Consider the following 27,756-nt stretch of genomic DNA (forward strand, 5'->3'; position numbering starts at 1 on the left):
CAACAAATAAAGTTTCAGTTTTTTTTGTTTTTTTACACACAAGATACAATTTTTACAACAATTTTACAGCAGTGGATATCATACACACATGTGCATACATGAACACACACAGACACACACACACATACAGAGATAGAGAGAGAGAGAAAGAGAGAAAGAGGGAAAGAGAGAGAGAAACATAAAGAGAGAGAGGGAAAGGGAGAGAGAGAGACTGAGAGACTGATGGGTGTTCGGTGGCAGAAATGTAATTTGTTTCAGATACAGCTTTCAGGGGCAAAGGTTCAGCTGAAGATGTGAAAAGTATAAAATACAAAGAGAGACTGAAAATGTATTTTTGTAATTAAAAAAACTTTGAACTGATGAGTTTGACTAGCGTACCGTAAGCAGTTCAGCATTCTTCATGTCCATTTCTATTTAGCAAAATCCCCATAAAACAAATATGAAATTCATAAACATTTACATTCGTTTCGTTCCCATTTACAGGAAAGAATCAATACACTTCTTGTATGACCAGAAAATATTTCTCAGGACAACAATGTTGATAAATTAAGTCTCTGGTGACTGGTTTTGTTGCAGAACAAGTGAAAATTCATGTAATAATAGCCAAGTGACTAAATGATTGTTTTAAGTAAAATAAACCACTTTAATTTAACCAGACCCAATTATCTCTCCTCTCTTCTCTTCTTTAAGCGTTATTTTCATGATTTTTTGACTTAAATGCCGAAGGGCAACAACAAGGCAAACAGAATTTAATTGATCGACTTAACTTGAATTTCGCCCAAATTAGAACATTCCTGACACAGTTACATTTAGAGAGCATAATGCTAATCTGTTCTGAAACACGTATGAGAAAATAGACGTAAATAACCGTAAAGTTTCTTTCACTGTTCACCTTTAGACAACGCTTGTATTTACACTTACAAAAAATGCACTCACGAAAAAAGAAACAACCGTTGTTCAATCTGTATTGACCGTAGAGCTGAAACCTTTTTTTGGTGCACACTGGTCATTATAACCTTACTTTCCCACATAACTAATTCTCTTCCAGATAGCGATACGGCAACTGTAATGTACTGCATTGTAATATTACTGGATGAATGTAGTCCTCAATCCATCACAAAGCATGTATGTAACATTTTTATGTATGTAGCATGTATCTAGTATGTAGCAAGTATGGAACATGTACGTATCAAGTTTACTAATCGTTCATAGGCGAATGCAAAGCATTATGGAGGATGACATTATATTGTTTCAGTTTGTTTTATACACTGCTTACCATAGTACTTATCACATATATGACTTAAGGTCAACACTCCAACTAAAAAGTTGTGGAGGAATCCGAAATCTTGCGAAGGTTGGACTCGTGCATTCCAATTATATGTGAGAAGCATGACCAGAGGTTCAGAACCCATTCCCAAAATATGTGACCTTCTGAAATCTTTGAAAATGAGGTGTCATTTCTTTAATAAGCTAAATTAAATTTTGAGCTTATTTCACCTTGGGGACAAAATGAATTCATTAAAACTGCATTATTCGGCCAATGAAAACTAAACCTAAGCTTTCATCACAGACCTAGGCGATGGAGACAAAAAAAAAGGGCTATTCAGAACTGACTCAGGACCGAATCGCTCATTTGGCATTTAATCAATACAAGATTTTGCTGATTTCTGGCGAACGATCTTCTCCATGTAAAACATTTGAAAAGAAGAGCGGTCACACAGAGACACAATCCCATTGGCTCATGCGTGACTTCTGTTAGGAAGAGCAAAGTCTGATTTAATACCTTTTTTCTTCGCAGACGCGCGTACGAGAGGGAGAGTTTCCGAGAAACGATCGATGCCTTCCCTTGGGTCCTCGCGAAAGAAGCTCGGAAACCATTATAGGCCCTGCGGAAAAAAAAAAGATCTCCAGAAAGGTAACGCATAAAAATTAGAGGGCACTGAAGTGCCAAGTGCGGTTCAGATATCCACGTTGCCATGGAAATTAGGCTGCCAGGGAGCGGAACACCCCTGATCTGAGATCAGTGAGCGCCATATTTCACGCAATTTCATACCGCTTACACGCTGATCTGAGATCAGCGGCGTTAAAGGGGAGGGCGAGGGGGTGGGGGTGGGCGGGGGGGCAGAAAGGGGGGGGAGAGAGAGAGAGAGAGTGAGAGAGAGGGATGGGCATGGAATGTGACTCAAGCACAACACTGCCTTCTAAACACACGACGAACAAACCCGGCCATGGTTTTCTAGGTTTACCTCTCAAACACCAACCAGGGGGGGTGCCTTTGAAAAAAAAGGGGGGGTGGCCTGTATTAAAGCAGAAGAAATCTCACTTTATACCACCGGCGCATTCAAGGCAAAGCAGTTACAAAGGCTCTGAGCTTCTGAAACGCGTTCATCTTTTCAGCTGTCAACACTTGACAGCAAGGTCCCAGCTATTGATTTCCCTTGAACACGTTATTGACGTTCGGCATGAGATATCAGACGCGTGTGCTGCAAAGACAGATGCTTAGATAGCAACCCACAGTCAGATATGAGGATGATAATAAATGTTTGATATTTCCATATTAATGTACAATTAAATCCTGGGGCTGAATTTTTGAATGCGTGGTGCTAGAGCAGAAATACTAGATTCTAGGTTTTTAGCTGGAGGACATCACAAACTATGATAATTAGGAAATTAATTAGGAAATTTTATCTGGTTAAAGAGATTTGCAAATCTATATAAGTGCTATGAACATTGTAGTAAATTTTTGAGTTCTGACGGCTTCCAGTTAGGTGAGATTTATTGTAAATAATGATCCAGAAGCATTGCAAAAACATTGTTTCAAAAACATTGAAACAATTAGTCTTTTTTTTTTTTTTACTTTGCAGGAGCAAAAGCAACCTCGTTCAATGGATTATTCCACCATTAATGAAATGAACAACATTTAATTAACACTCCCTGACATGGCTTGTTTGCGAAGGCAGGGCTTTATCGACGCTGTCCTTTTCATCAAATCAATTCTCCGATGGATGCTCATTGTCCGTGCTTTTCCCGCGCTCCGCATTAACGTTACCCATTAACAGAGTTTATACGCGCCCATCTGAGATGAATTATGGTCTGTCAGAGTCGGATGTACTCTGGCTATGCTGATTGGCATGACAAGGCTGCAGCGAAAATACAGGAATATGATTTTTTTATCAGCATGAACACACAGTGCTATGAAGGGTTTTTGTTTTAAAGAATTTTTAAAAATCACTAACATGAGGCAAATGTGTTCCCCCCCCCTCCCCCGTCTGTTCCTCCAGCCAATCCTTGTTATAGACAAATAAAAACTGAGTTTACACTCCCACAAAAATAGAACAGCAGACAGAAGGGTGTGTTTGATGAAGATTAACAGTTAAAGAAGAGGAAGCTGCAAAAAAAAAAAGATGTCCGTTTGAGGACATGAGAGAGACAAAAAGATGCTAAAACAGCGTGTGTTCCAGGAACACTGACAGTGCTGTTTACAAGAAACGTTTGTTAGCATTTTACGCTAATTACAGGAAATGCGTATGGGATGTGATGGTGTCCTTCCTTGCCTCCCTGATATATTTATGCAGAGAAGTTTCCAGAAGCACAGGGCAAACACTGTTTCACAACAAGATATCCCAGGTACTGTATAATAAGTTCATCTCCAAGTAAGATTACGTGAGATTAGTATTTGTTATCTATGTTTTTATTTGAATTAACTGTAAGCACATCATTGCATGCCTTTTGGGAAAATATTCACACTTGGCTCCTAAAATCTAAAAATATCTGTTTTGTTTTTTTTTTTTTTTTACACCGTGATTGAAGAAAAAGAGCGTAAAAAAAGAAAGACAAATTCAGACACCGTTCAGGTTATCACACTTATTACCATGAAATCTGATATTTATAATTGCAACATGTAGCATAGTGCTATTAATCTTCTTATTTACATTTCTCAGAGATAATTCAAGATAGACGACCGCAAATCACATTTTCTTGCATAAGGAGATGGAGACTGGCTAATTGAAGTTCCTCACAGGAGAGGATCTGTCTGCATTCGTCAAGGTCACGCTGAATATCTACCAGATGCTGACTGGAGGACTGAAATTTGAAGACACACAAGGGGACCGTCTTTGTCTCGGTCTCAACTCTGGAGCTGCGCGGAGGTCTCGTCTAATGGCGTTTTCACTTTCAAAGCGTCAGACTGCCACGGTCGGACAGACGGGAAAAAGGCTTCTCGTTGGAGATCTTCTATAAAAATCTGCGTGACACTCACGCTCATTCCACTCCCAACTGCACCACACATATAAAAATAACACACAGGTACACTCGCGTTTCTACAGTTAGACGTACTTCACACCGTTTTTTGTTTTTGTTGTTTTTTCTGTTGTTGTTTTTCTTTAATATACGGAACGAACACGGTGAGGTTTACAGTTAGATGCCGTACTGCGAGGGTGACCGTTACAGTACGTTTATCACACACACACACACACACACACACACACTGACTGATTTCCACTGAAACACGCTGGACCCTGGAGGTCACACCGGGCGGAGGGTTGTGATTAATCCCTAAAAGCCCGACAGGACGGGAAAAAAGCGCTCGAGGAGAAAAACGGTTCTACCGACGCAGCTGACAAGAAGCGAAGCACAGTCACATCAATCTCCCCCCCCCCCCCCCCCCCCCCCACCCCCCGCCCCAACCGACCCCCACCAGAAAGCCCAACAAAAACAACGATTGAAGACAAATTCAATTTTAAAATTCAGCCCAGGAAAAAGAAAGAAAAGGAAGTGTTAGTCGCCCCCCCCCCACTTGACTCTTCCTATTTTCTCCCGACTGTACTGACTGTACTTTAGCCCTAAAAGATCAGAAGAACATGGCGGCTCTTCGGGAAAGAAAAACACCATCTTTGGAACAGCGACAGGGAAGGGCGATACCCAAATTGTTAACCCCCTCCTACGCCCCCCCCCACCCTTCCTCCTCGCCCCGTCGTGCCCCCACCCCCTCTTCCTCCCGCCCGTCCAGTCCGGCGCCCGATCAGGTGGCGTTCTCCTCTTCGTCGTCGAAGAGGTAGTTGAGCGCGATGACGGCGCTGATGAAGTCGCCCAGCTCCACGAAGTCGGCCGTGATGATGTTCACGCCGCTCTCCCCGGGACGCTGGGACCGAATCCAGTGCATCATCAGTGGGAGTGCCCTGGGGGGGGGGAGTGGGGGGGTAAAAGGAGGGGGGGGGGGTTGAATGGGACAGGCACCGTCAGTACCGTCAGCACCGCCACCTCCCTCCAACTCCAACCACTGTACCTGGGTTGTCACAGGTTGCCTCAGAACCTTTCAAAATGGCGGTTTGTGTTCTTGCTTGGTTTTTTTTTTTTTTTTTTTTGGTGTTGTTCTTTTTTTTGTTTTGTTTATTTAATAATTGTCAGGAGATTTTTTTTTGCACAGCTGAGGTTTATTTACAGGTGCTGGCAAACAAAGCCAGCTACTTTATGTCAAAATCTGACTGAACGTAAAACTGATTTTGCTCTCTCAACTTGTGAGAGATCAGTTTTGCGAGACGGTAGTGTTTCAATGAATATATTTTTAATACATTTATTTGATAATGAACAAAACACCAACCATTAACACAACCCTGAACACAACTAAAAGTGGCAGTATGTGCCTGTTGGTGAACCATTAGACGAGGACAATCTGTCCCGCAGAGACAGTACCCTCCCTCGCTGGGCAACACACCAGGGCCAATCACAGATCACCTGGAGGGCTGGCAGCCCAGCACGGAATTGACTGAAGGTCACCGGACACATACTGAGGTCAGCTACAATCCTTTCAAAAGGCAACTATAATTATTGCGTACAGGCTTTTGACAGGTGCATTTATGGATCGCTGCTGCTCCCTCGCTCACTTAGAAGATTCTCGTTCAGCTGGAAGTAATGAAATTAAGCCACTAGTAATTAGCATTTGGGTTTAGGATCACAACAATAAATGTTTTTTTTTTAATTATGTTTAAAAAACAGTGGGTGAAAAACGAGATTGGTATTTAGGCAGTTTGCATGAGCTCAAAAATTTGGTCACTCATGTTTATCCTCTTAGAACCATTTTACTTTTTGAAACTGATGATTAAAAATGTTTTAAAATGTAGACTGAAATGAAACCAATGAGATTTTGGAAAGAACAAATGGGTTAAATCAAGAAGTAGACAACTGTAATACAAAATAAGTATTTTAAGTGAAATACCAATAATACTGGGGAAATCGTTTAGCTATAAGCCATTCCCTTCTTCTTCGCCCAGAAAGTGCTCTTCACGAATTAATTGCGCACAGTTAACCCTCCATCGTTCCCCATCCATGGCGCACTCCGCCCACGACAGCGGAGGATTTTTTGCGCGCGGTCATGTAAAGTAACGACGGGGTTAGAGCTGGGACCGCGTGACTCAGAGCGATGGTTTTACTCAGCGCCGCGGCCGGCGATGACTCAGGGAAGTTGGCGTTTTGAATCTGACCTGGAAGAGTGAAGTGGCTTCTCTTGAAAAGGAGCCGTCTTTCCAGTGATGCCCGCGTACGCCGCGCCTCCCCGCCATCACCGACTGCCACTTAGCGAGCCCCTAGAAGTCCGGCTGCTTCGCCGGTGAGTCACCGCATTTTCACCTCCCAGTCTCACTCACAGATGCGTGCGCGCATCCCTGTTAATTGATTGCGGTTATTCGCAAAACTCTTTATTTCCCCATGTCACTCACAACACTGTATGGGTCATTGGGGAAATGTATGATAATAAACACCTCGCAAGTTAATATAACTATTAGATTACCTGACTGTGTTTTAACCCCCAACTGCACATTTTTGTCACCGTAATTTGCCGATCTGAGTCGGCTGAGGCGGCTGTAAGTCCAGCAATGTACAAATAAAAACGCTATTGCCGTCAAGAGCGAGAGAAAGCCTGCGCGTGCACGTCGAAGGGGAATAAGGGGGAAAGTAGAACAGAAAGGCCGCCGCATGGCACACGATACTTTAAAAGCTTCTAAAAATAATGCGGTTCAGTTCACCTCCCTACAGTGAAGTTTCTGGTGGCCTTTGTAAAAGGCGAATGCTCGGAATTCGCACTAATTTCTGTGGGTCTCACGGCTCGGTTCTAAATGTCGTGCCGCTATGACTCAGGTTGTCCCTTGCTCCTAGCGAATGTCCCAGTTTACATTTTACAGAAATAGCACAGTAGCTGAACCGTGCCGACGTGCAGCCCCTTCTGTTTTTATAAAAAGGCATGCATACAAGTAGGAAGGTGATTGTCTTTGTTGGATTTTGAAGGACATAAATGCTGTGCATGAAATAGACACCGAACTGAATTGTTAATTTTTGATCTCACCTGTTACGCACCCCCCTTTCATCGTGAACAAACGCTCGCGCATCTGCGCAATTGTGAAGCGATTTATGTGCAGGGGTGGTGCGAGGTCAGCGCGCGAGACTGAGAATGAGTGTTGCCCTGCCTTATTTGCATTCCAAATGAAACAAAAGACGCATGAATACTCAGTTGTTGCTTGCTATTGTTCACAGGAGTGCACGGGCTTTTGAAAACAAGCAGTGAATCATTTTTACATTTTTATTGCAAGGAAGCTTTTGTTACAATAATAGCAAACAGTATTGCATAATAATAATGATAACAATGAGCCTTTTTGGCATGCTCTTCCATTTTGGTCTATGTTAAAAATTAAACTGAAAAAGTAGGTGCTAAACTGTGGTGAGGTCGTGATAAAATCGTGGTAGCACAGGTGTTCGAAAACAGGAGGTGGATTGTTTTGTTTTTTTATGGGGGGAGGTGCACATCCCCAAAAGAACCTTGCGAGGAAACAGCGTTTCTGGCCCTGCCCTGCCCTGCCCTGCGCCGCGTCGCCCCGCCCTGCCCCGCCCTGCCCCGCTCCGCCCTGCCCCGCCCTGCCCCGCCCTGCCCCACCCTTACCTCTCGGTGATGGTCTCCCTCAGTCCGCTGGCCACGCCCTTCATGACAGTGCTGGCCTTGGGCGTGAGCACCACCTGGGAGACGAAGAAGGTGCCCTTGCGCCGCCTGTCGGCCACGGAGGCCTGGAGGAACTGGACCAGCTTCTCCGGGTCGGTGGTGTTGGCCCAGGGCGCCGGCATCATCTGGCCGGGCCACAGGAAGGGCACCTCCAGCGCCACGGGGTTGTGGTAGAAGACCAGCACCTGGTACTCCTTCTCCCACAGGTACTTGAGCGTCACCTCCTGGGCGAAGAGGGCGGGGCAGAGGCGGTCGCCGAACACCTCGCGCAGCATGCGCACCAGCTTCTCGTGGTGCAGGTTCTGCACGCCGTAGAAGTGGTTGAAGTCCAGGAAGACGGCCTCGCGGGCGTGGCCCGCCAGGAAGGCGCTGATCTGCTCCAGGCCCTCGCGCACCTTGGCGCTGAAGAGGCCGTGGGCGAAGTAGAGCTCGTTGTCGGGGTCGCGCGGCTTGGTGGAGATGCGCAGGTCGAAGAAGCGCACGCCGGCCTCCAGTTGCGTGCCGAAGTTCATGGTCTGCGTGGCCAGCCACTTGCGCATCAGCTTCTTGGCCACGGCGCCGAAGACGGAGACGAAGCTCTGCACCGTCTCGGGCTGCTCGGGCCCCACCGGCGACGCCTCGTCGATGTAGAAGCTGAAGGAGTCGTGGGAGCCTGCGGGAGACGGACGGAAAGGGCGTTAAGAGAACGAGCGCCCGGGCGCGTGAGAGTGCAGAACAGAACCAGAACCAGTGCTAGGAACGTACACGTGCAGTAATATGCACTACACACACACGCACACGCGCACACACACTCATGCACATACACGCACACATAGATACCCACATACACTCATAGATACCCACACATGCACACATACAGAAACACACATCCACACACACATACCTACCCACACACACACACACACACACACACACACACGTACACGCACACACTCATGCGCACACACACACACATAGACACCCAACAGCACGCATCAAACAAATCCACACACATAGATACCCACACAACAACACATGAAACACATCCACACACACAAGTCATCTCCCAAATCTACTTCATGATTCCACACATACATACGAACAGTCCACACACACACGCAAACACGAGAGCACACAGATACATAAACACACACACACACACACACAGATACCCACACACACATTGATACACATACCCACACAGGGTTAGGTACCCCAGCAGACCCTGTGGCTCTCTAAGATCAGGGCTGGGGACCCCAGCAGACCCTGTGGCTCTCTGAGATCAGGGCTGGGGACCCCAGCAGACCCTGTGGCTCTCCAGGACCATGGTTGGGGACCCTAGCAGACCCTGTGGCTCTCTAAAATCAGGGCTGGGGACCCCAGCAGACCCTGCTGGTCTCTAAGATCAGGGCTGGGGACCCCAGCAGACCCCGTGTCTAGCCCCTTGTCCCGGACCCTGAGCCACCCATTTTAAGCACACAGGCCTCTCATCTGCATACTGAGCCTGTGGCCCTTTCTCTCCCGTTCTCAGGCATTAACATTTCAAACGAAGCCCTGTCTCTTATCCCTGGCCATCTGCTGTCTGTCAGACCAGCCTGTGGATGCAAAGCAGGTGGATTTCAGTACTTTATTACTCTGATTTCCCAGGCCTCTAACCTTGTGGACCTTTTTCACTCTCCTCGCCAGTATAGTTAGCGTTAGCATGCAACACCTATACCTGAACAATATCATCCCCTACCCCCTCCCCCTCGGCCTTCTGGAAGACCACAATGGTCAAATCACAGTGTAAAATACTTCTTGTTGATACTTTTGCTTGTATAAGACTTTTAAATGCCACGCTTTTTTAAAAAAAATTTTAAAATAAAACATCTTTTCAAAGTTTCCTTTTGACATCCAAACTGGAAGTGTAGCCTACATCGTTGAGTAGTGCAGTTTTTAATGTTTCATAGAACCATCTGTGTCAATTAGCATACATTAGCTGTAGCCGACAGGCACGACAAAGCTCAGAAATTGTTATCAAGTCGCTGTTTTTAGCGTAATTGCAGGGTTTCACTGAAGTAACTAGATCATTTGCATAATTGCTTATCTTTTAGGAGGGGGGTGTGTGTTTAATTTGGAACGAATCCTGACGAACGTAGCTTATTGTATTTTTGTTTAATTACACAGACGAGCAATGCAGATAAAACACCCGCTCACGAGTTCTGTGGCAGTGTCTAGCACATTCGGCTGTAATGTTAGAGATACTCCCTGCTTTATGCTATGGCTGTGGGTAATTGTGGGACGCTCCCCTGGGAGACATTAAGGAAATAGCCAGCAAAGCATGATGGGAGAGTGAGGCTTCAACAAACCACACACACACGCATACATACACACACAGACACACACACACACACCCACTCACTGATACACATGCACACTCACACGCACCAGCAAAGCATGATGGGAGAGTGAGGCTTCAGGAAAATGAAGATATGCGAAGCTACATTATGATGTCAGCGACTCGGTAATTTTAACCAATCGTTGCGTTCTGTCGCGGAGAGCAAAATCTTTGGATTGGCTGAAAGGCGATGAGTGACACTGTAGCTCCGCCCATTATGGGCCTCAGTAAACCGCGAGCCGCTATCGCGAGATGGAAAAGGTGAAAAGGATGATAATTCTGAGCGTGCACTCCACCAGCCGCCGGGCGCTACGCAGCGCAACAGATCAGCCACGCGTTTTCAAGTGCGACCCCGCCATCTGTGGGGCGCAAACACACGCCCGCCAACAGCGCCAAGCGCTTGCGTGCCAAGCCCGAGGCCCGTAGCCAGGGATAGAAGCGCTCCGTCCTCTAGGAGACGTCAGGAGCTTCGACGGGAAGCGCAGAAGCACTCCGTCAAGCTACCAACGATCGAGTGCCCGGCAGCCGCCTCGCTCAGTGACCTCAGCCAATAGCCTTTGGCCCGGGTCACAACCAGAGGTGGACAATCCAGGTTCAGAAAGAAGAAGTTAATCCCAGGATTTTGTTCCAGTCACCTGGATTGCTTTATGAGCACCAGCCAGGAGGTGGAGCTAAATTAGCTGGCTGAGTTCAGGGGTGGATGAAATACATGGCAGGACTTTTACTTTCTGACCCCTGGAATGTCCACTTCTGGTCACAACCGAGGTGTAGGAGGCACTGCAAGTTCATGGCTACTGCTAAACCATTAACTTACATTAGAAATGTTTTCTATGTGTATACATCGACAGCAACATGAACTTTAAGAACACTCTCGGCTCCAGCAGTGTACTGCACACAGTCTCAGTTTAATCTCCGTCTGAGCTGATCTAGCCGTGAGAGCTTTGCTGTGTGTATAAATACGCACAGACCATCAGAACCCCCCCCCCCCAGCCCACACCCCCCACCCCACCCCCAGCAGTGGGCGACCGCAGATTTATTCACATCTCTGAACTCTGCTATGAGTGTACACTTTTTAAACATCTTTTTAGAGGGAAGAAAAACAGGCCTCGCATTTCCAGGTTTGGTCTTAGCAGCACTGAATAACTGAGCAGGACCGGATTCATTTCCGCGTGCCTGACTCACGCCAGTTTTAAACTTTTAATTCGATCGGAAATTGAACAGCAACACCGAACCGCAACATAAAGTAGCTGAAGTACAGGGGGTGTGGGAAAAAAAAAAAAAAAAAAAGCTAGCAAACAAATTTTCTAGGCTCCTAGACCGTAAAATTTGGGAAGATTGAATACTGTTGCCGATTGAATAATCCCGATTTCGAGAGCATGGAGAGAGATGATCCCGGGTGCTGATTGAAGCTACACTATGTGTCCAAAAGTATCTGGACACCCCTGGGTCTGGGGCTGTTTTTCATAGTTTTGGCTGGGCCCCTTGGTTCGAGTGAAGGCAAATCTTAATGCAGTGACATCAGACGATTTTGTGCTTCCAACGTTTTGGCAACAGTTTTGGGAAGGCCCTTTTCCGGTCTCAGCATGGCAGTGCCCCCCAGCCACACAGATCTGGCCTGCACAGAGCCCTGGCCTCATCCCCATCCAACGCCTTTGTGATCAGTTGGAAAGCCAACTGTGAGCCAGGCCTAATCGCCCACTCAGTGCCTCGACCTCACTAATGCTCTTCTGGCTGAACGGAAGCAAATCCCTGCAGCAATGCTCCAGCATCTAGTGAAAAGCCTTCCCAGAGGAGTGGAGGTTGTTACAGCAGCAAACGTGTGGATCAACTCCATATCAATGCCCATAATTTCGGCTGAGATGTTGGATGCGATGTGTCCGCATACTTTTGGCCATGTGGTGTATTTCAGCCGTCCTCCCACGGCTGGATCTTTCCCAGTGTGACCTTCAACATCACCATCTCCATGCCGACCGTGGGTCGAGTTCCCATCCCAGAGTGGGGGCCGCAACGTCAAGGTCAAATCAATGAAGGGAAAGAGCACGCCAGACTTGGCACAAGGCCAGCAGCCCCGGGACAACCTGATTGGTGGCCTTCGACACTGACCGCCAGAATACTCCGACAAGCACATCCTCAGCAAAGACTCGCGCTCACACACACACACACACAGCCACACACGTACGCATACACACACAACACTCACACGTGTATGCTGTAACAAAATGTTATCCATGACCATGAAATGCACTTTTTGTACGTCGCTTTGGATAAAAGCGTCTGCCAAGTAAATGTAATGTAATGTAATGTAAAAAAACCTAATGAATGCACATAACTACACACACAAAAAACACCCACACATATGTGCTAGCGCATGCACAAACACACACAAAGCCACATATGTATTAACCCACGTGCATGACTGCATAAATACACACGTGCATACATGCATACGCAATTATGTGCACACACATACACACACACACTCAGATCACTCCTCATTCCACCCACAGATCCATACAAGGTCACTGGTACTGACTGAGCGTTCCTTTGAAAAATGCATATATTTTTCGAACACAGTGCTTTGTAATATATTTATTATTATAATTTCCATAAATTATAAGTCCACATGTTCACTATGTATTGCAGTACATGTCAGGTTAGTGTAAATGCTGGTTTAACTGGCTGAATAAATCCGACGCTCTCAAACAGCGGCTGAAGTTTTCTGGACAAAATATGTGGGAGTGAGTTACTCCCGTCTGGCCGTTCCCCAGGTAACACAGCAGGTAATGAAAGGTTCTGAAGGTTCTCCTTATTTCACATCCAGGTATTCCCCGTACAGTAACATGTTCAAGGCAGACTGAAATCCCATAAGTCACACTCATTCTACCTTATGGCATAAATACAATCCCTCCCCATCCTCGTTCAGCCTAAAAGACAAAAAGTTAAAGAACCCCCTCTCTCTTTCTCTCTCTCTCGCTCACACACACACACACACACACACACACACAAGCACGCATGCACGCACGCACAGGTGCACAAAAAAGGAAGTAGAAAAAACTGAAGGAAAACGGTAAAGCCAAAACATTTTTAACAAAAAGCACTTGGGCTTCAGGCTCGGCAAACACCCGTCAGGAATCAGAACGGACCTGAGCACTTCGACGCCAGCTCCAAAAACAAACAATTTATCCTGCTCCCCCTGTTCTGAAATTACAGGGGGATGTGTGTTTGGCACCGACACAATAATACAGTTATTCCCCCTCCATCTGCGGGGGTGGCCGGGTAATGAAAGAATCCATGTGGAAAAAAAAATGTAATTTCTGCGGGAGGAAAAAAAAATGACTGATAATTGCACAATTTTTCAGGAGCCTGAACACAGTTAAAACAGTCTTTTGGAAGATATAATAAAATTGAAGTTGATGTTGATCATGCTGAGAGTAAAGATACAAATTAGGTTTTTATAAAATTGCAACATTATTATTTTTTTTTTAATATTGCTATTGTTTTTTGTTTTTGTAAGTTTGACAACCTTCCGCAGTTGTACGAGAGTACGAGAGAGAAAGGCTGAATGAAAGATAGCAAGTCCATGACTGGTCAGTGCATTGTGAGGTCATAGAGGCACCCTGGTTAAGGTCAGAACCTCCAACTTCATTGGTCAGAGGGGAACGCCACTCAACCAGTTTCTCAGCACTCAGATGTCACTTGAGACCACTGCAGAATTTCATTCACAAATTCAGATTTTATCCTCCCCCCCCCCCCATAAAAAAAACCAGCTCTGCAAACACATGATACACTACAGCTGTTACACAACACCCCCTCAAAAACACTGTGCCTCAGGATCCCTGGTGGGACTTTGCACCATCACAGGGACGTTAAAATGGTGCACCCAAGCAGCGAGATGATTCCCGAGACAGAGACGGGTTAAATGAGCCGTTCACCGTCTCTCTCTCTCTCTCTGCTGACTGCCTGTCATGCTCGCACGCCCAGGCTGGTTAGCTGAATCGACACATCCGCACACACCCGCCACAGCCGCTCCCCTCTCTTCGCCCCGCCCACAATGTCCCCTCCCCGCACGGCTCCGCCCACACAGAGCCCCGCCCCCACTCAGGCGATTGGCCCGCACCGCCTTTTTCCCGAACGCACGGTGCGTGAACAACAGAGCCATTCGGACTCACCAGACGCTCAACCCCCCGTTCTTAGGATCTAAATTCGCATCTCTCTCTCTCTCTCTCTCTCTCTCTCTCTCTCTCTCTCTCTCTCTCTCTCTCTCCCTCTCTCTCTCTCCCTCTCTCTCTCTCCCGTTGTGGCTGAAGTGTTTCCATACGGCGCGTGCCGCAATCTGACGGCGGCGGCTCCTTTAATTAAAAATCCCCCTGTCGACTGCTAAATAACCTTGAACGTGTGCGGTACACGCTCATCGCCGAACGGAGGAGGGGGAAGGAGAAGGCCCCTTTTCAGGGCTGATGGGAGCACGGTCGAGCATGCAGAGTGGGCGCTCGACGGCTTTTTCCCCACCAGCGCGTGACTGGTCCCCTCAGTTCAGTTGCTCTGTGATTGAAAAGCGTATGAGGCGATGATGCTGTGTGTGCAAGTTCACCACTCACATGACTGGGCAGGCAGTACACTGTCTTATGCAGACACACACAGACACACACACACACAGAGGCACACATACATACATACATACACACTCACACAGGCACACATACATACACACACACACACTGCCACACAGCAATAACACCACACACCATACGCAGATGCATGCACACACACACCACACACATGCAAGTGGGATGCACACACGCATACCTGCAGCACACCACATGCACACACACACACACACAGCCCCATGCCAGAATTGCGGAGTCCAGAAGAGCTAGTTCACACCTCCATGGAGGACACTGGCAGACTGGCCAACTTTACAGGCAAGAAGCTGGACACCTTTCTGTCAATCACATCCCTCCAGGCTCTGCAGTGTCACCAAGAAATATCATTATTCTACCGGAAAAAGAGCCTTTTCCCGACTCTCTCTTTGTGTACCACAACCCGCTCTGTGAGGTTTTTCTTCCTCTATCAGTCTATCACTACCAACACTTCCCCCTTTTCCTGCTCTTCTCTTCTTCTCTCTTTCCTTCATTCTCCTTCTGTCAGTAAAAGGATTCTAACTGAGGATACTGGCACCACATGAGCTATCTGGTGCTGCCAAAGCATTTTAAGACAGTAGCGGGTAAGATAAACCCCCCAAATCCCCATCTTTCGTTCTCTCTTTCCCGCTCCCTGTATCATTCCGTGTCTTTCCCTCCTCTCCTCTCCCCTCCCCTCCAAATCCCCTCTCTTTGCTCTCTCTCCATCCTCTCCGTCTCCTTCCTCTCCTCCTCTCCGTCTCTCTCTCTCTCTCTCTCCTTCTCCCTGTATCGTTCCCTCTGCCTCTCTCTCCCTCTCTTTCCCTCCATCTCTCTCCCTCTTCATCTTGCTCCCTCCTCTCAGTGTTTCACAGAGTCAAAGAGCCCTATTAGTATCTGACATGCAAAAGCATTTCATGGCATTAAAAACAAACCCTCCCTTCTTCAGCCTTAAAAGACAGCAAAAAATGAAAGAAAAAACCGTTCTCTGTCCGCCTCTCTCTATCCATCTCTCTCTCTCCTTTAAACTGATAAATTTTCCATTGTATTCTCCTAACCATCACCATTTATCCTGCTTATTGACACAAACCCCCCCCCCCCTCCCTCACGCACTCACACACGCACACACACACACACACACACAACACACACAGACACTTGGGTGCCGAATAGATAGATGGGTGGACAGGAAGACAGATCGTTTTTTAATATAATGTATCACGGATCATTATGTTCGATCGCTCTATGACATCATTAGCTGTCCCCCCCTCTCGCTGAATGTCAAAACATTCCCAGTCGGTTTTATTCGTAATTTTACTTGTCTAATGCCTCCCTGCATATTGTATGTCTTCATTCAGTGTTAGCGAGGAGCGAAAACAACAACAAAAAAATGTAAGCAAGGGTAAGACCGTCCTATTTTAAGCGTTTTATTTCTGACATGTTGCCAGCTCGTCTTGATCTAATCTGAAACCTGTCACCTGACACAGGTAATTGCTTTAAGCCTCGGAATGAAGACCCTCGGGAAGAATTCCGTTCCAGTGTGTGGTACCCGCAGACAGGCTACGCCCCCAAACCCCAGGCCCGTCCCCATTGGCGGTGGAGAAGCTCGCCCTGTTCTAGAATGCTCTGCATCCAGTTGCCAGTGGGGGACCATGGTGATTGACAGCCAGCACAACCAATGAGCTGCTTGTGCCATGAAGTATTGATTTTCTGCAGATTTTCTGCAGTCCTCGCTAAAGCTAGGCCCCAGGTGCACTCTCAGATAATGATAGTGATAATGCATGGTGAGAGTGCACAGTGAGAATGAGGCATGGTGATAATGCGCAGTGATAATGAATCACAGTGATAATGCATGGCGATAATGCACAAGGTCATGAATGAAACTGATGATCAATTAACTGATTAACAAAGGGGAAGCCCCAACCCAGCCCTGTCTCAATCGACAATGCCAGGGTTTGAGTCACCCTAAAGTCACTGTGGCCATCCAGGACCAGGGTAGAGTAGCCCTACAGGCACTGTGGCCCTCCAGGACCAGGGTAGAGTAGCCCTACAGACACTGTGGCCCTCCAGGACCAGGGTAGAGTAGCCCTACAGACACTGTGGCCCTCCAGGACCAGGTTAGAGTAGCTTTGCACATTGGCATGAGTGTAGCATCACAGCACTACACTATCTTTCTTAGACAAATGGATAATGCTTATCAAATTTTTCCTTTTTTTCCCCCTCTTCCATAATTTTGTCTTTTGAAAGATGACCGTGAGGGCACTTTGTTGTCAAGCCGAGCTCTCTCTCTCTCTGTGGGCTACATCAACACTTTTGTGCTTTTCACTGTGAGCAGAGTGATTAACCTTCCAAAAAAAAAAAAAAAGCATCTGTTTTTTTGAGGAAATTTTGTCTCTGTTGTTTACCGAGTTTCCCAGGAGCACCTAAATCTGCAAGCCACAATTTGTTTTAATTTAGCGGTGTGATTGCATTCTACAGCGGCAATGACCCAGTTGCATTATGAATCAAAAGTAAATCTCCAGCCTGGAACGAACCGAGAGGCAGAGAGAGAGAGCCAAAATAACATTTCTGCACCAACACCATCGTGCAATTTGGATCTTTGTCCATCTACGTTTGAGGGAGCCCATTTCATTTTTTCTTTTTTTTTTAGGAGAAGAGCAATATCACACAGACAAACAGAAAACATTACAGGATTTTTTCCCCCCTTTTGTTTTGGCATCATTGCAGTTTCTCTCAAATGCCGGAACATTTCTTAACAGTGACAGGAGGTTTACTTCTTCACACACTACAAAATGAACTGAAACGACAGGGACTTTCAAGTCTCCAGGTGCATCCATTCCTTAGGAAATTAGATGTTTAGTTGAGGTACAACCAGTTGGATAATAATTTAAAAATAATAAATGGAATTTGGATAAAGCTCCTCGAGCATACCCGCCAGGTTGATCAACAGTAACATAATCACAGTCAGAGTCTCAACAGGAGATTTCGCTGCACCATCTGAGACGATAAAAACTGGGCTTTACCAACACGGAGTGCATTGTGGGTAACGTGGCTCCCTGCCCGCTGTGAGGATGCAAGCGGGGGTCACCCCAGAACACGGAGGTAGAAAAAGCCAAGCCCCTCCTTTTCTTTATTTCTCTTTCGATCTATCCTTCTTTCTATCTTTCTCCCTCTCTTCCTCTCTCTAGTCATAAGGAGGTAAATCACTACACCAGACTGAGAGGCTGAGAGTTCTACAGTAGCGCGCAGGGCATCTGCGCTCTGAAAAGGGAGAAGGGAAGAGACGTCTCATCGCACTCCGAGTGCTGACATCTCACATGTCTTCAGGAGCCCTCTGGAAGGCGCAAAGCCATTATGAAACAGTTGAGTGACGGCGGGCATTTTTTACAGACAGGATTTTTATTTAGTCTGTTGACAAGGAGAAAAACGGCGTAAAAAAAATCAGGCTTGGGCTTCACCCAACACTGGCCCGAAAATGTTCTTTCCCTGAGAGCCTGTACTTCATGTGGCAAATTTAGTTTCTAGCCTTGACTGCAGCTTCGTAGAGTCTTGAGATGTTCATGTGTGCATGCATGCATGTGTGTGTGTGTGCGTGTGTGTTTGTGTGCGTGTGTGTGTGTGTGCGTGTGTGTGCACACTGCGTGGGTGTGTGTGTGTGCGTACTTGGGTGTGTGGGTGTTTGTGTGCATATGTGTGCATGCGTGTGTGTGCGCACACTGCATGGGTGTGTGTGTGCGCGCGCTGCGTGGGCGTGTGTCTGTGTGTGTTTCCTCTTTTATCAGCATTGCCGCCAGAATTGATGCAGTACAAAAGCAGTCTGAGCAGCGCTACTGCCCCCGGTGGCCTTGGAGGGCGCCGGCGCGCTCTGACTGGGGGGGGGGGGCTGGGGCAGACGGACCCGGCGCCGTTCTGCTAGCAGCGAGTGCAGGTGGCTGCCAGTCACGTCAAGGGCACAGCGAGCCGGAGAAGGCCGGCGTAAGCGCAGGGGAAAAAAAAAAAAAAAACCCCACGGCTTTTCTTCTGAAAGCACCTTGCGCAATGAGCTCCCGAAAAAAAGCCCGTCCTCTTTCTGAAAGCCTGCTGAGGCACAGCTGTTCACCAGTGGGCATGCAGACACACACATATATATATATATATATATAACACCCCTGGCAAGAATGGTGGGGGAAAAAAGGACGTAACCTTGTCTGTTGTCTTTTTTTTCCCTACCCCTTTAACTGTCTCAGATGGCAGCAAGCATCAATGTCAAGAAATTAAAAAATTTAAAAAAATCAAAGGAGATAAAACGACACAATTGAAAAAAAAAAAAAGGCTAGCGGCATTTTCTCTGATGCTGATTGGTTGGGGAAAGACATGCTGACGGTCTTTGATGATGTCACAGACAGAAGATGCAATTCGCTATTATTTCGAAAATCGATCCTTTCAAATGACATTTGAGAGAAAAACAAATCGAATGTATATTTAGAGAAATGACAATTAGCATTTAAGAGCCAGACTGAGGCAGCAAAATTTCCTGAGAAAGAAAAGTGTTTGCCTGCGGGAATCATTCGTAGGTTAACGTTCATGACCAATAGTGAAGAGCAGTGCTAAAAAAGAAAATTAAAAATGTGAAGTTACATAATCGCAATTTCCTTTTTCAATCTATAAATGTCAATTATTCTTCAAAAGCACTGAAAGGAATGGGATATTTGACTTTGTATGAACTTGTTTAAAAGCAAGTTCATGCAAAGGACCTGTTAATGTGGTTGAGATGTGCGATCAACCTTCCAATTCACTTGCAATACAGATTGTCTATTTTGTTGATTTTCTAAGATGGTCAACTCAATGCTCTTAATGTTAAATGTGTGGTCTCTACCACTGACAAAGCTCAGGGGGCTTCTGATTTGCTGGTTCATTCTAAATTATTTTTGAAGGGGTGTGGCCAACAGCAAAATATCCCTAAGGACCGCGGACAGCTACGTAACTTCCGGCTCTATATTCATAAAGTGTCTCAAAGTATGAGTGTGGATCTGAGATCAGGTTTTATTCTATTATTTTTTAATTAATTCTGAGTACAAGCCCCGGTTATTAATAGGAACCATGTTTACAGGAGAGTACAGAGTGCGGAAGGGGACAAGCCAATCTTGTTTTGCATGTGGAAAGTCTTTGCTTGTGATCTCTCAGCTTGTGAGATGATCTTGTCCAGACATCCTATCAGCTCATCTGTTTGCAGCGTTTGCTGAGTGCAGAACTGAGGCGCGGCGTTTTTATGCGACGCACGCTGCGGCCTCAGCAGCTGTTTGAGCTCCGTGCTCCGACCCCCGCGCTCCGCGTTGGCGGTACCGTTGATGAGAGCCGGTAGCGTGCCGCGGCTAGGGGTTCACCGGCACAGTCGCCGCCGCCGTTACCGCGACGATGACGACGAGCGCGGGCCGCACGAGGCCGCGGGAGAAACAAACCGACGTTTTTTGAACGGGAAAGCGGCACCGCGGGGATGAGGCTCTGCCAAAAGCAGGTGCTAAACGGGGGGGGGGGGGGGTGGAGGGAATAAATAAAACAGAACGAGGATCAGACACCCGGCAGCCGTCCTTCACCCTCCAGTCCTGGCGCAGAGCCCAGCCAGTCCAGTAAACTGCAGGCGGGGGGGGGCAGAATGGAGATGAAAGCTGGGTTTTTTTGGGCTGGGGTTTGGGGGGGGGGTGAGTGGGTACTGGGTAATGACAGCGCTCAGTCTCTCGGCCGAAGGTTACTGGCCAGCGCTCTGCCAGCTGCGGCAATTAGCCGATAATCTCTGCAGGAAATTACAAGACGGGCCGGCAACCGCGGCACAGGGGTGCAACTTTGGGCGAAGGGGGTTTTTTTTTTTTTTGCCAAACATCGAAAAGCAAATTAGGGGCTAGACCGGATCGAAACCGAGCAGTACGGCCGCAAAATGTACGGCGTCATGAACCAGGAACCACACTCCTGACCCCTCCCAAACACAGGGGTCAGAGGTCAGACTCGAGCGGGAGGTGTGCGATCATGTGCGCCATTTGTGTCCTTCCTTCCTGTAATTTGGCCCGCGATTTTCATCACAAATCACTGCCGCCACCGAATGTGACAGATGCGCACTGCGTGTTGGAACAGAGGACCGCAAGGTCATGCCTCTGCAGTGTCACGCCTCTTTATGAGCTGGCATAAGCGCCTTATGATCACCATTGTGCAGCTTAATGTAGCATTCATTGCAGCAATCGATTTACTCTCCTATTCATTGATTTTACGTTTAAGGAAATTACATTAATGTTTGTTTTTGTGTAAATATATATACATACACACACACACACACACACGCTGTTTCTTATATTTTTCAATCAACATCAAGGTCTGCTGAAGGTGATGTCATAACTGACAGTGGCAGCATTAATTCAAACGTGTGCATAAACAACTCGTGCAAAAAAAACAAAAAAAAACAGCCATATGCAATATGTGAGACAACTCTGGTGTGACTAAATCCGCCAAGTGCTGTGTTGCTCAGGCATTTCACACGACTTCATAGATCAGGTGACCTACCCACAATGCACCGCGCTGCCCCTCGCCCCCAGGCAGGTGCCCCTCATTAGCCTAAAACGTGCCCTCTCTCTCAGCCGGGCGAAAGGTCAGGGTGCTAAATGACTGGGTAATCTGAAAGCTGTACCTGGGAGTCATGCAGACCTGCGCCTCTTCGTCCGAAAGCTCTTAAAGCACTTATGCTGCATATCTTACACAACGGCCTTCTCCGTCCGCACGCCATCACTGAGACACATGCGCTGGGCACCCAACTGCTTCTGCAGGCTTCAGTACCGTTTCTGTCACCTTTTTAATCACATGACCTTCACTCCAAACCATAGACGCCTCTTACTCTAGAACGGGTGGGAAGGGGATGATACATTTTTTCGAGATTTATTTTTCCCTTGCAGTCTGATTGGTTGCGTTAAGTTCTAGCCAAGCAGCGGTCAGTGCTTGAGTGTGGCTGGATTTCTTTTTTTTCTAGTGGGTACTCTACCCACATGAGCTCATAACTTGTCAGAATGAGTAACGGGGGCATTTGTTTAGCCTGGAAATTTTGGCAGACTCACCTCACACAAGTGTGTGAGCCTGGACACGATCATAGTAATGTAAATTTCGATTGGATGTTTGTTACCGGTGTGTGCCCTTGTGAAAGGTCTCTGCGCTCCCTTTTTTGGGAGAAGGACAGGTGGTCAGAATTTAAAATGCCCAGGGACACGCAAAAAAAATGTGAAGGGCACTCTCGGAAACATTGCATATTTAAATTCTTGTTTGCGGGGCAGAATGCGATTATTTTTTCCATTACAGAATCAAATGGCAAATTGAATCATTGTTGACAGGAGGCTGCAGAGTCCCAGACAGATTTCCTAATACGTGGGCATCTCTGCACATTATCAACCTGAAGGGTAGAGATATGGAGCTTGCCAAACGCTATCTTGCTTTAAAATGTAGGCTCCTGGATCCAAACAGATTTGTCACATTCAAAAGCAAAAATGGTGTATGTGTGTGTGTGAATTGTGTATTCCACCTGAATAAAGCTCTGTGTGTGTGTGTGTGTGGTGGACTGTGTGTATGAGCTGATATTTCCTCATTGTAAATGAAATACTGTAAAACTGCGTGAATTAGACAATGATCCCATAAAGTTTAAGAAAAGCACAGGAAGCTACTTGCGCACTTGCCCCTAAACTAAAAAAAAAAAAAAAAAATCATAATTCAGCGGACCGTTTGGTAAAATTCAGGGTGACACCAAAACGGCAGTGCCGGGGGAGGTCCTGTGGAAGAACCGCAGGTGAACCGCGGTGGGGTTAGGGTCACGGAAAGGGGAACGAACGAGGACATGCCGCCATGTCAGTCCCCCACGCTCTGTCGGCCAACGTCCGCCGTCCTGAGCTTCGCGAGAGTGAGCTCCGCGAAAGTAAAGAGCGCTCTCTGGACCCTTCTGGAACACCCCGCTGCAAACTGCCAAATCCGTACCGTGAGAATTAGAGCGCTCTCTGACCCTTCTAGAACACCCCACGGTGACCCGCCAAATCCGTACCGTGAGAACTAGAGCACTCTCTTACCCTTCTAGAACACCCCGTGACAAATCGCCAAATTAGTTTCGCAAAAATAAGAGCGCTTTCTAGACCCTTCTAGAACACCCGCAGCGACCCGCCAAATTAGCTTCGCAAAAATAAGACGCTAGACCAGAACACTGACGTAACGCCAAACCTTCACAGCGTATATGGAAAAAATACAATGATAAATACAAAATAATAAATAATAAGCTGGGTTGGGTTTTGACAGCATGTTGAGCTAATTTGCTCCAAGCGACGCACACAAAAGAATGGCGCCCAAGAAGGAAGGAGAAACAAAAAAAATCAATAGTCAGTTGATATATTTTTTTCACTCATACATTTTTTTATTTTTTTTTTTGAATTTTGACTCTAATTTGCCTCTGGGGGTGAGGGAGAAAACAATAGTCTTTTTGAAACGGTCCCTAGGGGTGAGCAGCACAACTCCAAGGGAACCTGGAGGTCGCAACTCCACCTGGTCAATTAGCGGTAATGATTCCCTAATTAGCACCTACCCCAGCCCAGATGGAAGTCATTGTAGGCCCTGCTTCGATGCAGGCTTGGACTGGCGGGGGGGCGGGGGGGAAGGCGGTGGTGGATGGCGATTTCACACAGAGAATTTTCTGCGATACGATGGGAGCTTGCTGGGTCCGGATATCACACCCTGCTGCTCCTTTCGAACACCATTCCCCAGTCCGTACTTCAGATCTGATTCATCAAAGCCCCCTCACAAATCAGCAAGAAAATTCCATGATGACTTACAGATATATATTACATATTTATATATATATATATATATATATATATACGTGCAGGGGCCAGAGGCTATAATTCAACCTTACAAGGGAAATCCCTCTCCATTCCAACTAGTGGAGTGAAATTCATTGACACTTATTTGATCCTCAAGTTGAGGGACAACAGCAAAATTCCATACACAGAATCAACTCTAGACCTTTTGTTTGTCTTCTTATGCATGAAATGAATTGTGTCAATGTCCTAATAATTTTTAATTTAACTGAAAATATTTTTTTGTTTTGCAGGAGCAACAGGCATTGCACATTTGTACATCTGGGTAAACTATAATGGATTTTGTTTCCATTCAGCGCAAAGTGCCCCATGAAATTGGGGAAGCCTACTTTCTCATCACTGATGCAGAATAGTGCGGACTGAGGGAAGGACCAACGCCCCTGTGCATCGATGGTAATGCTGCACTTTGGCTGATTACATCTTCGAATGATGACATTAAACCATACATACAGCAGATGTCCTGGTGTGCAATGGTCATTAAGGGTCCCATCGTCCTTAGCTCAACAGGATGTACCATTTCCTGGTGCCTTCGAAAAATCCCTATCTGGCCATCAGACTTTCCTCTAGTCTAACGGGATTATGACCTCTTCCCTCTCCGGTACCCAGAGGATGCGAGCTGGGCGTTCTAGCACAAAGTGAAGTGTACAAAATAATGAGTGATGGAAAGGAAAATGGCATCCGTAGGTCGAGATGTGCTCATGTGCCCAGTGCATTCTGGGATTTTGAGTTGCATCAACACAAGATTTTTGGTTATATATATATTTTAACCACAGAACCTATTTGAAGATGCCGGTGGATAATGCTTCTGCTGGATGGGAGTGGCAGTTTGAGCAACCCTGAAATTCTCATGAAGCTCTCAAACTGATTCTTGTGGACCACTGTTGATATGGACAACAAAGTAAGACCATCTAAAATGGTTACAAACTTCATAATCCTGTAAAGCCACTACAGGATACATTGTGAAAGAGATTAAACTGGTATGAAACATGACACCCAATGTTTGCCTTCCTTTGACACATCTGGTTCGAAAATTACAGAGGATTTCCTGAGACCTCAAATGCATGCTTGCCAACGGATTAGTTAGTGGTGAAGTGGTTGTTTTGTATTCATTAATTCTCTCAGTCATTCATTCATTCATTGATTCCATCCCTCAGATTCACTGTATAAATCCATAATCCTTCAATCTAGTCTTTGGCTAAAACCTTTTAAACCAGTCTGAAAGCTTAGATAGGAGGCGAGTCCAGGGCATGATAGGTAGGTGAAAGTGTTTCGGCGATGAGTTCAGTGGAGATCTACACTTCTGCAGCACTTTCAGACCTTGAGCCCGGCACATTCGTTGGAGAAGGGAGATTAGCCAAAGCGCTTCAGGCCCCTGCCCTCGCGCTGGTGCTTAGCGCTTGAAGTCAGGCCCAATCGCGTGGATCCTTCTCGGACCGATATTATCGACAGCCCGGTTTGACGTCGACTGTGTGTGCGTGCGTCTCTCTCGCTGTCGCGCACACACATGCGCACACACACGAGTTATGAAACAAGTCAGTGAATTATCGCCGAGCCCAGAATTGGCCAGTGATTAATTAGTTCTATGATTTTTCATTTATTTATTTATTTATTTTTTTGTGGGTGGGTGGGTTAAATCACGGGAACAGCTAATCAGGGTCCTATAATCACTGTTGAGTTCTCTGCAGCCTTTTAAGGCTGATTGTCCCTGACGGCTCAGCAGCTGGTGCTCGCGCCACAACAACGCAACCGCTGCTCCACCGGTTCCTAAGGGTAGGAATGGTCGCGTTCCCACCCAGGGTCATATTGCGTTTATAAAACCACGCCCCCTTTTCTAGCGACTCCAGACATCGTTTCAGTCCAATTCACGTACATCGCAGCCTGCACGGTTAGTCGTAGGCTGTGACAGTACATAATAAACCCTGGGGACATCATGGGATTTAGAAGTTTTTAAAGGTAGTGATTTTCTACACAGCTGTCACTTTGTGCCGCACACTTAAGTGCACGCACATCACAATATGTGCCTCAGACTGTGCACCACACACTCAAAGGTATGAAATAATACACCAGGCTTGACAAGTGATGCGTCTTGCTGTTGCAGGCTGTGTGGCGCCGAGCATACGCTCGTTGCGCTCCAGGGTGCCATGCCTCGCGAATTTCGGCTCTGCAGCACGTGTCACGTTTTCTGAGCATCTGCGCATCTGGACAGGTTAATTCAACAAAAGTCACTTCACGTGCCGAGCCGAGGCCGTCCGCACGAGAGTCAGTGTTGCTCCACAAAAGTGACACGCAGTCGTTGCGGCACTTCAAAGCTGGATTGACTGCGACCCAATTGGAAAACTGTACGGTTGGGCACATCTCGAGTCCCACTTCTACCAAACCTTGACAGACAGGTCATACACGCCGGGGTTTCAACTCGCTTATCAAGAAGACCACCACACCCGCGCTGTCTGTCACCACCCCGCCCACTGGTCTTCCGTGATTGAGTCTTCAGCGAGCGGATGATAACGGCGAATAAAGCCGCTAATTTTTTTTCAACGCATGTCTATAGGTTACATTTCGGGCTGCGCAACAAGTGTCACCTTCAGTCACCAAAAGAGACGAGTAAAGCTAAACTCTTTCTGTCCGGATTGGCGAAGCGAAGAGAGCGTTGTCCCCATATTTAACGGTAACCACAGGCGTAACAGTAATTCCGTTATTGTGTCAGATATAATAGATTTAAACCTTAAACTGTTAACTGCTGAAGCTGTAGATTATATCCGCTGTATCAATCAGCCATCGGAAGATGGATACGTTGGACTAAACCATGCGTTTCACTGCGAGGCAACCGGACCCGTTACCGTAATGCAATTGCATTGTAATAATGTACCGCATTCACTTAATTGACAAGGCAAATCAAATGTGGAAAGACTTACCAGGTATCGCAAGATTGGTGAGCGGGATGCTGTGAATGCTCTCCGGTAAACTTGCCATCCAGTCCGCGTATCGGAGTTCGTTTTTCCCTTGAGATGACGCCATCGCTCCGCTTTTCACCGTCTCTCTCGTTGTGCCGGATCGCCGTGTGTTCTGTGCAACGCTCGTTCCCCTCCACACAGCCAGACAGAGAGCGAGTTCACACCACGCGCGGGGGCCACACCCCCAGAACGACGCGCACACATGCCATATATATATATATATATATATATATATATATATAACGTGTGTACAACTAATAATCTTCGGATTTTACATGAGTCAGCTTTGTAGCATTGTTTCACTATCAGTGTAAAACACCAAAAGGTTTACACTGACAGTGGAAAAAACACGGTTTTACTAAACACTTTGGAGGAGGGGGGGGGGGGGGCTTGCTGTGTCAAGCATACAGACGCGAGAGTTCATTTGATGCTTTTTAAGAGGTATCTATGAATGGAAATTCGTTGTGCGAAGGATGAGACACGACTATAGAAATGAAGCGGACTACCTTTCTCTGCTGCATGCACGCGCACATTTGTTTCCTTCGTGTGCAGTAATTGCCCGCCTCCACTTTCTTCGTACCCGGCCGCGGCTGGCGCTGTCCACGCCGATGGTTCTGAAATATATTGCCTTCAGGCTCGCGCCTGTTCGGCGCACCAATTTATTTTCTGGGCTCCTCAAGCACCACCCAGCGGGCACCAGCTTCCCAAACAGTCAACATTCCGAGTACCTTGTAGGTACAACCCACAGGTATACTCCTTGGGATCTGAACTATTAACATTGTGCTCGAGGCTGTGCGTTTGCCAGTTTAGCGGTTTCGTCCGTGACTGGCATCGTATATGGACACCGAAATAACGGCGGAACAGTATTCTAGTGACATGGATGCTCAATTGGGGGTCTGGGGTTAAGCTTTATGTCTAGCTGAATAGATTACAACTCATATTTTCTTTCATGTAGATAGGCGTGTTTCATTCAAGGTTTTAC

At 46.7% G+C, this 27,756-nt stretch overlaps 1 protein-coding gene across 1 annotated transcript; it reads right to left on the reverse strand.

Annotated features, from left to right (window-relative positions):
* Positions 1-4,996: 4,996 nt before the first annotated feature.
* plcxd3 (phosphatidylinositol-specific phospholipase C, X domain containing 3) lies at positions 4,997-26,948 on the reverse strand. The gene is made up of 3 exons (XM_064296931.1): positions 26,736-26,948; positions 7,928-8,636; positions 4,997-5,177 (listed from the first exon to the last, which is right to left on the reverse strand). The coding sequence occupies exons 1-3, from the start codon at positions 26,836-26,838 to the stop codon at positions 5,021-5,023; spliced, it is 969 nt and encodes a 322-aa protein (XP_064153001.1). The 5' UTR covers positions 26,839-26,948; the 3' UTR covers positions 4,997-5,020.
* Between the last annotated feature and the right edge of the window lie 808 nt (positions 26,949-27,756).

This window comes from Anguilla rostrata, chromosome 10 (genome assembly GCF_018555375.3).
Source record: "Anguilla rostrata isolate EN2019 chromosome 10, ASM1855537v3, whole genome shotgun sequence".
Classification (NCBI taxonomy): Eukaryota; Metazoa; Chordata; class Actinopteri; order Anguilliformes; family Anguillidae; genus Anguilla; species Anguilla rostrata.

Coding starts and splice junctions, on each gene's coding strand:
- plcxd3 (XM_064296931.1), bottom strand. CDS start 26,838: ATGGCGTCATCTCAAGGGAAAAACGAACTCCGATACGCGGACTGGATG. Junction 8,637..26,735: donor CACCAATCTTGCGATACCTG/GTAAGTCTTTCC, acceptor CGTCTCCCGCAG/GCTCCCACGACTCCTTCAGC. Junction 5,178..7,927: donor AGGGAGACCATCACCGAGAG/GTAAGGGTGGGG, acceptor CCCCCCCCCCAG/GGCACTCCCACTGATGATGC.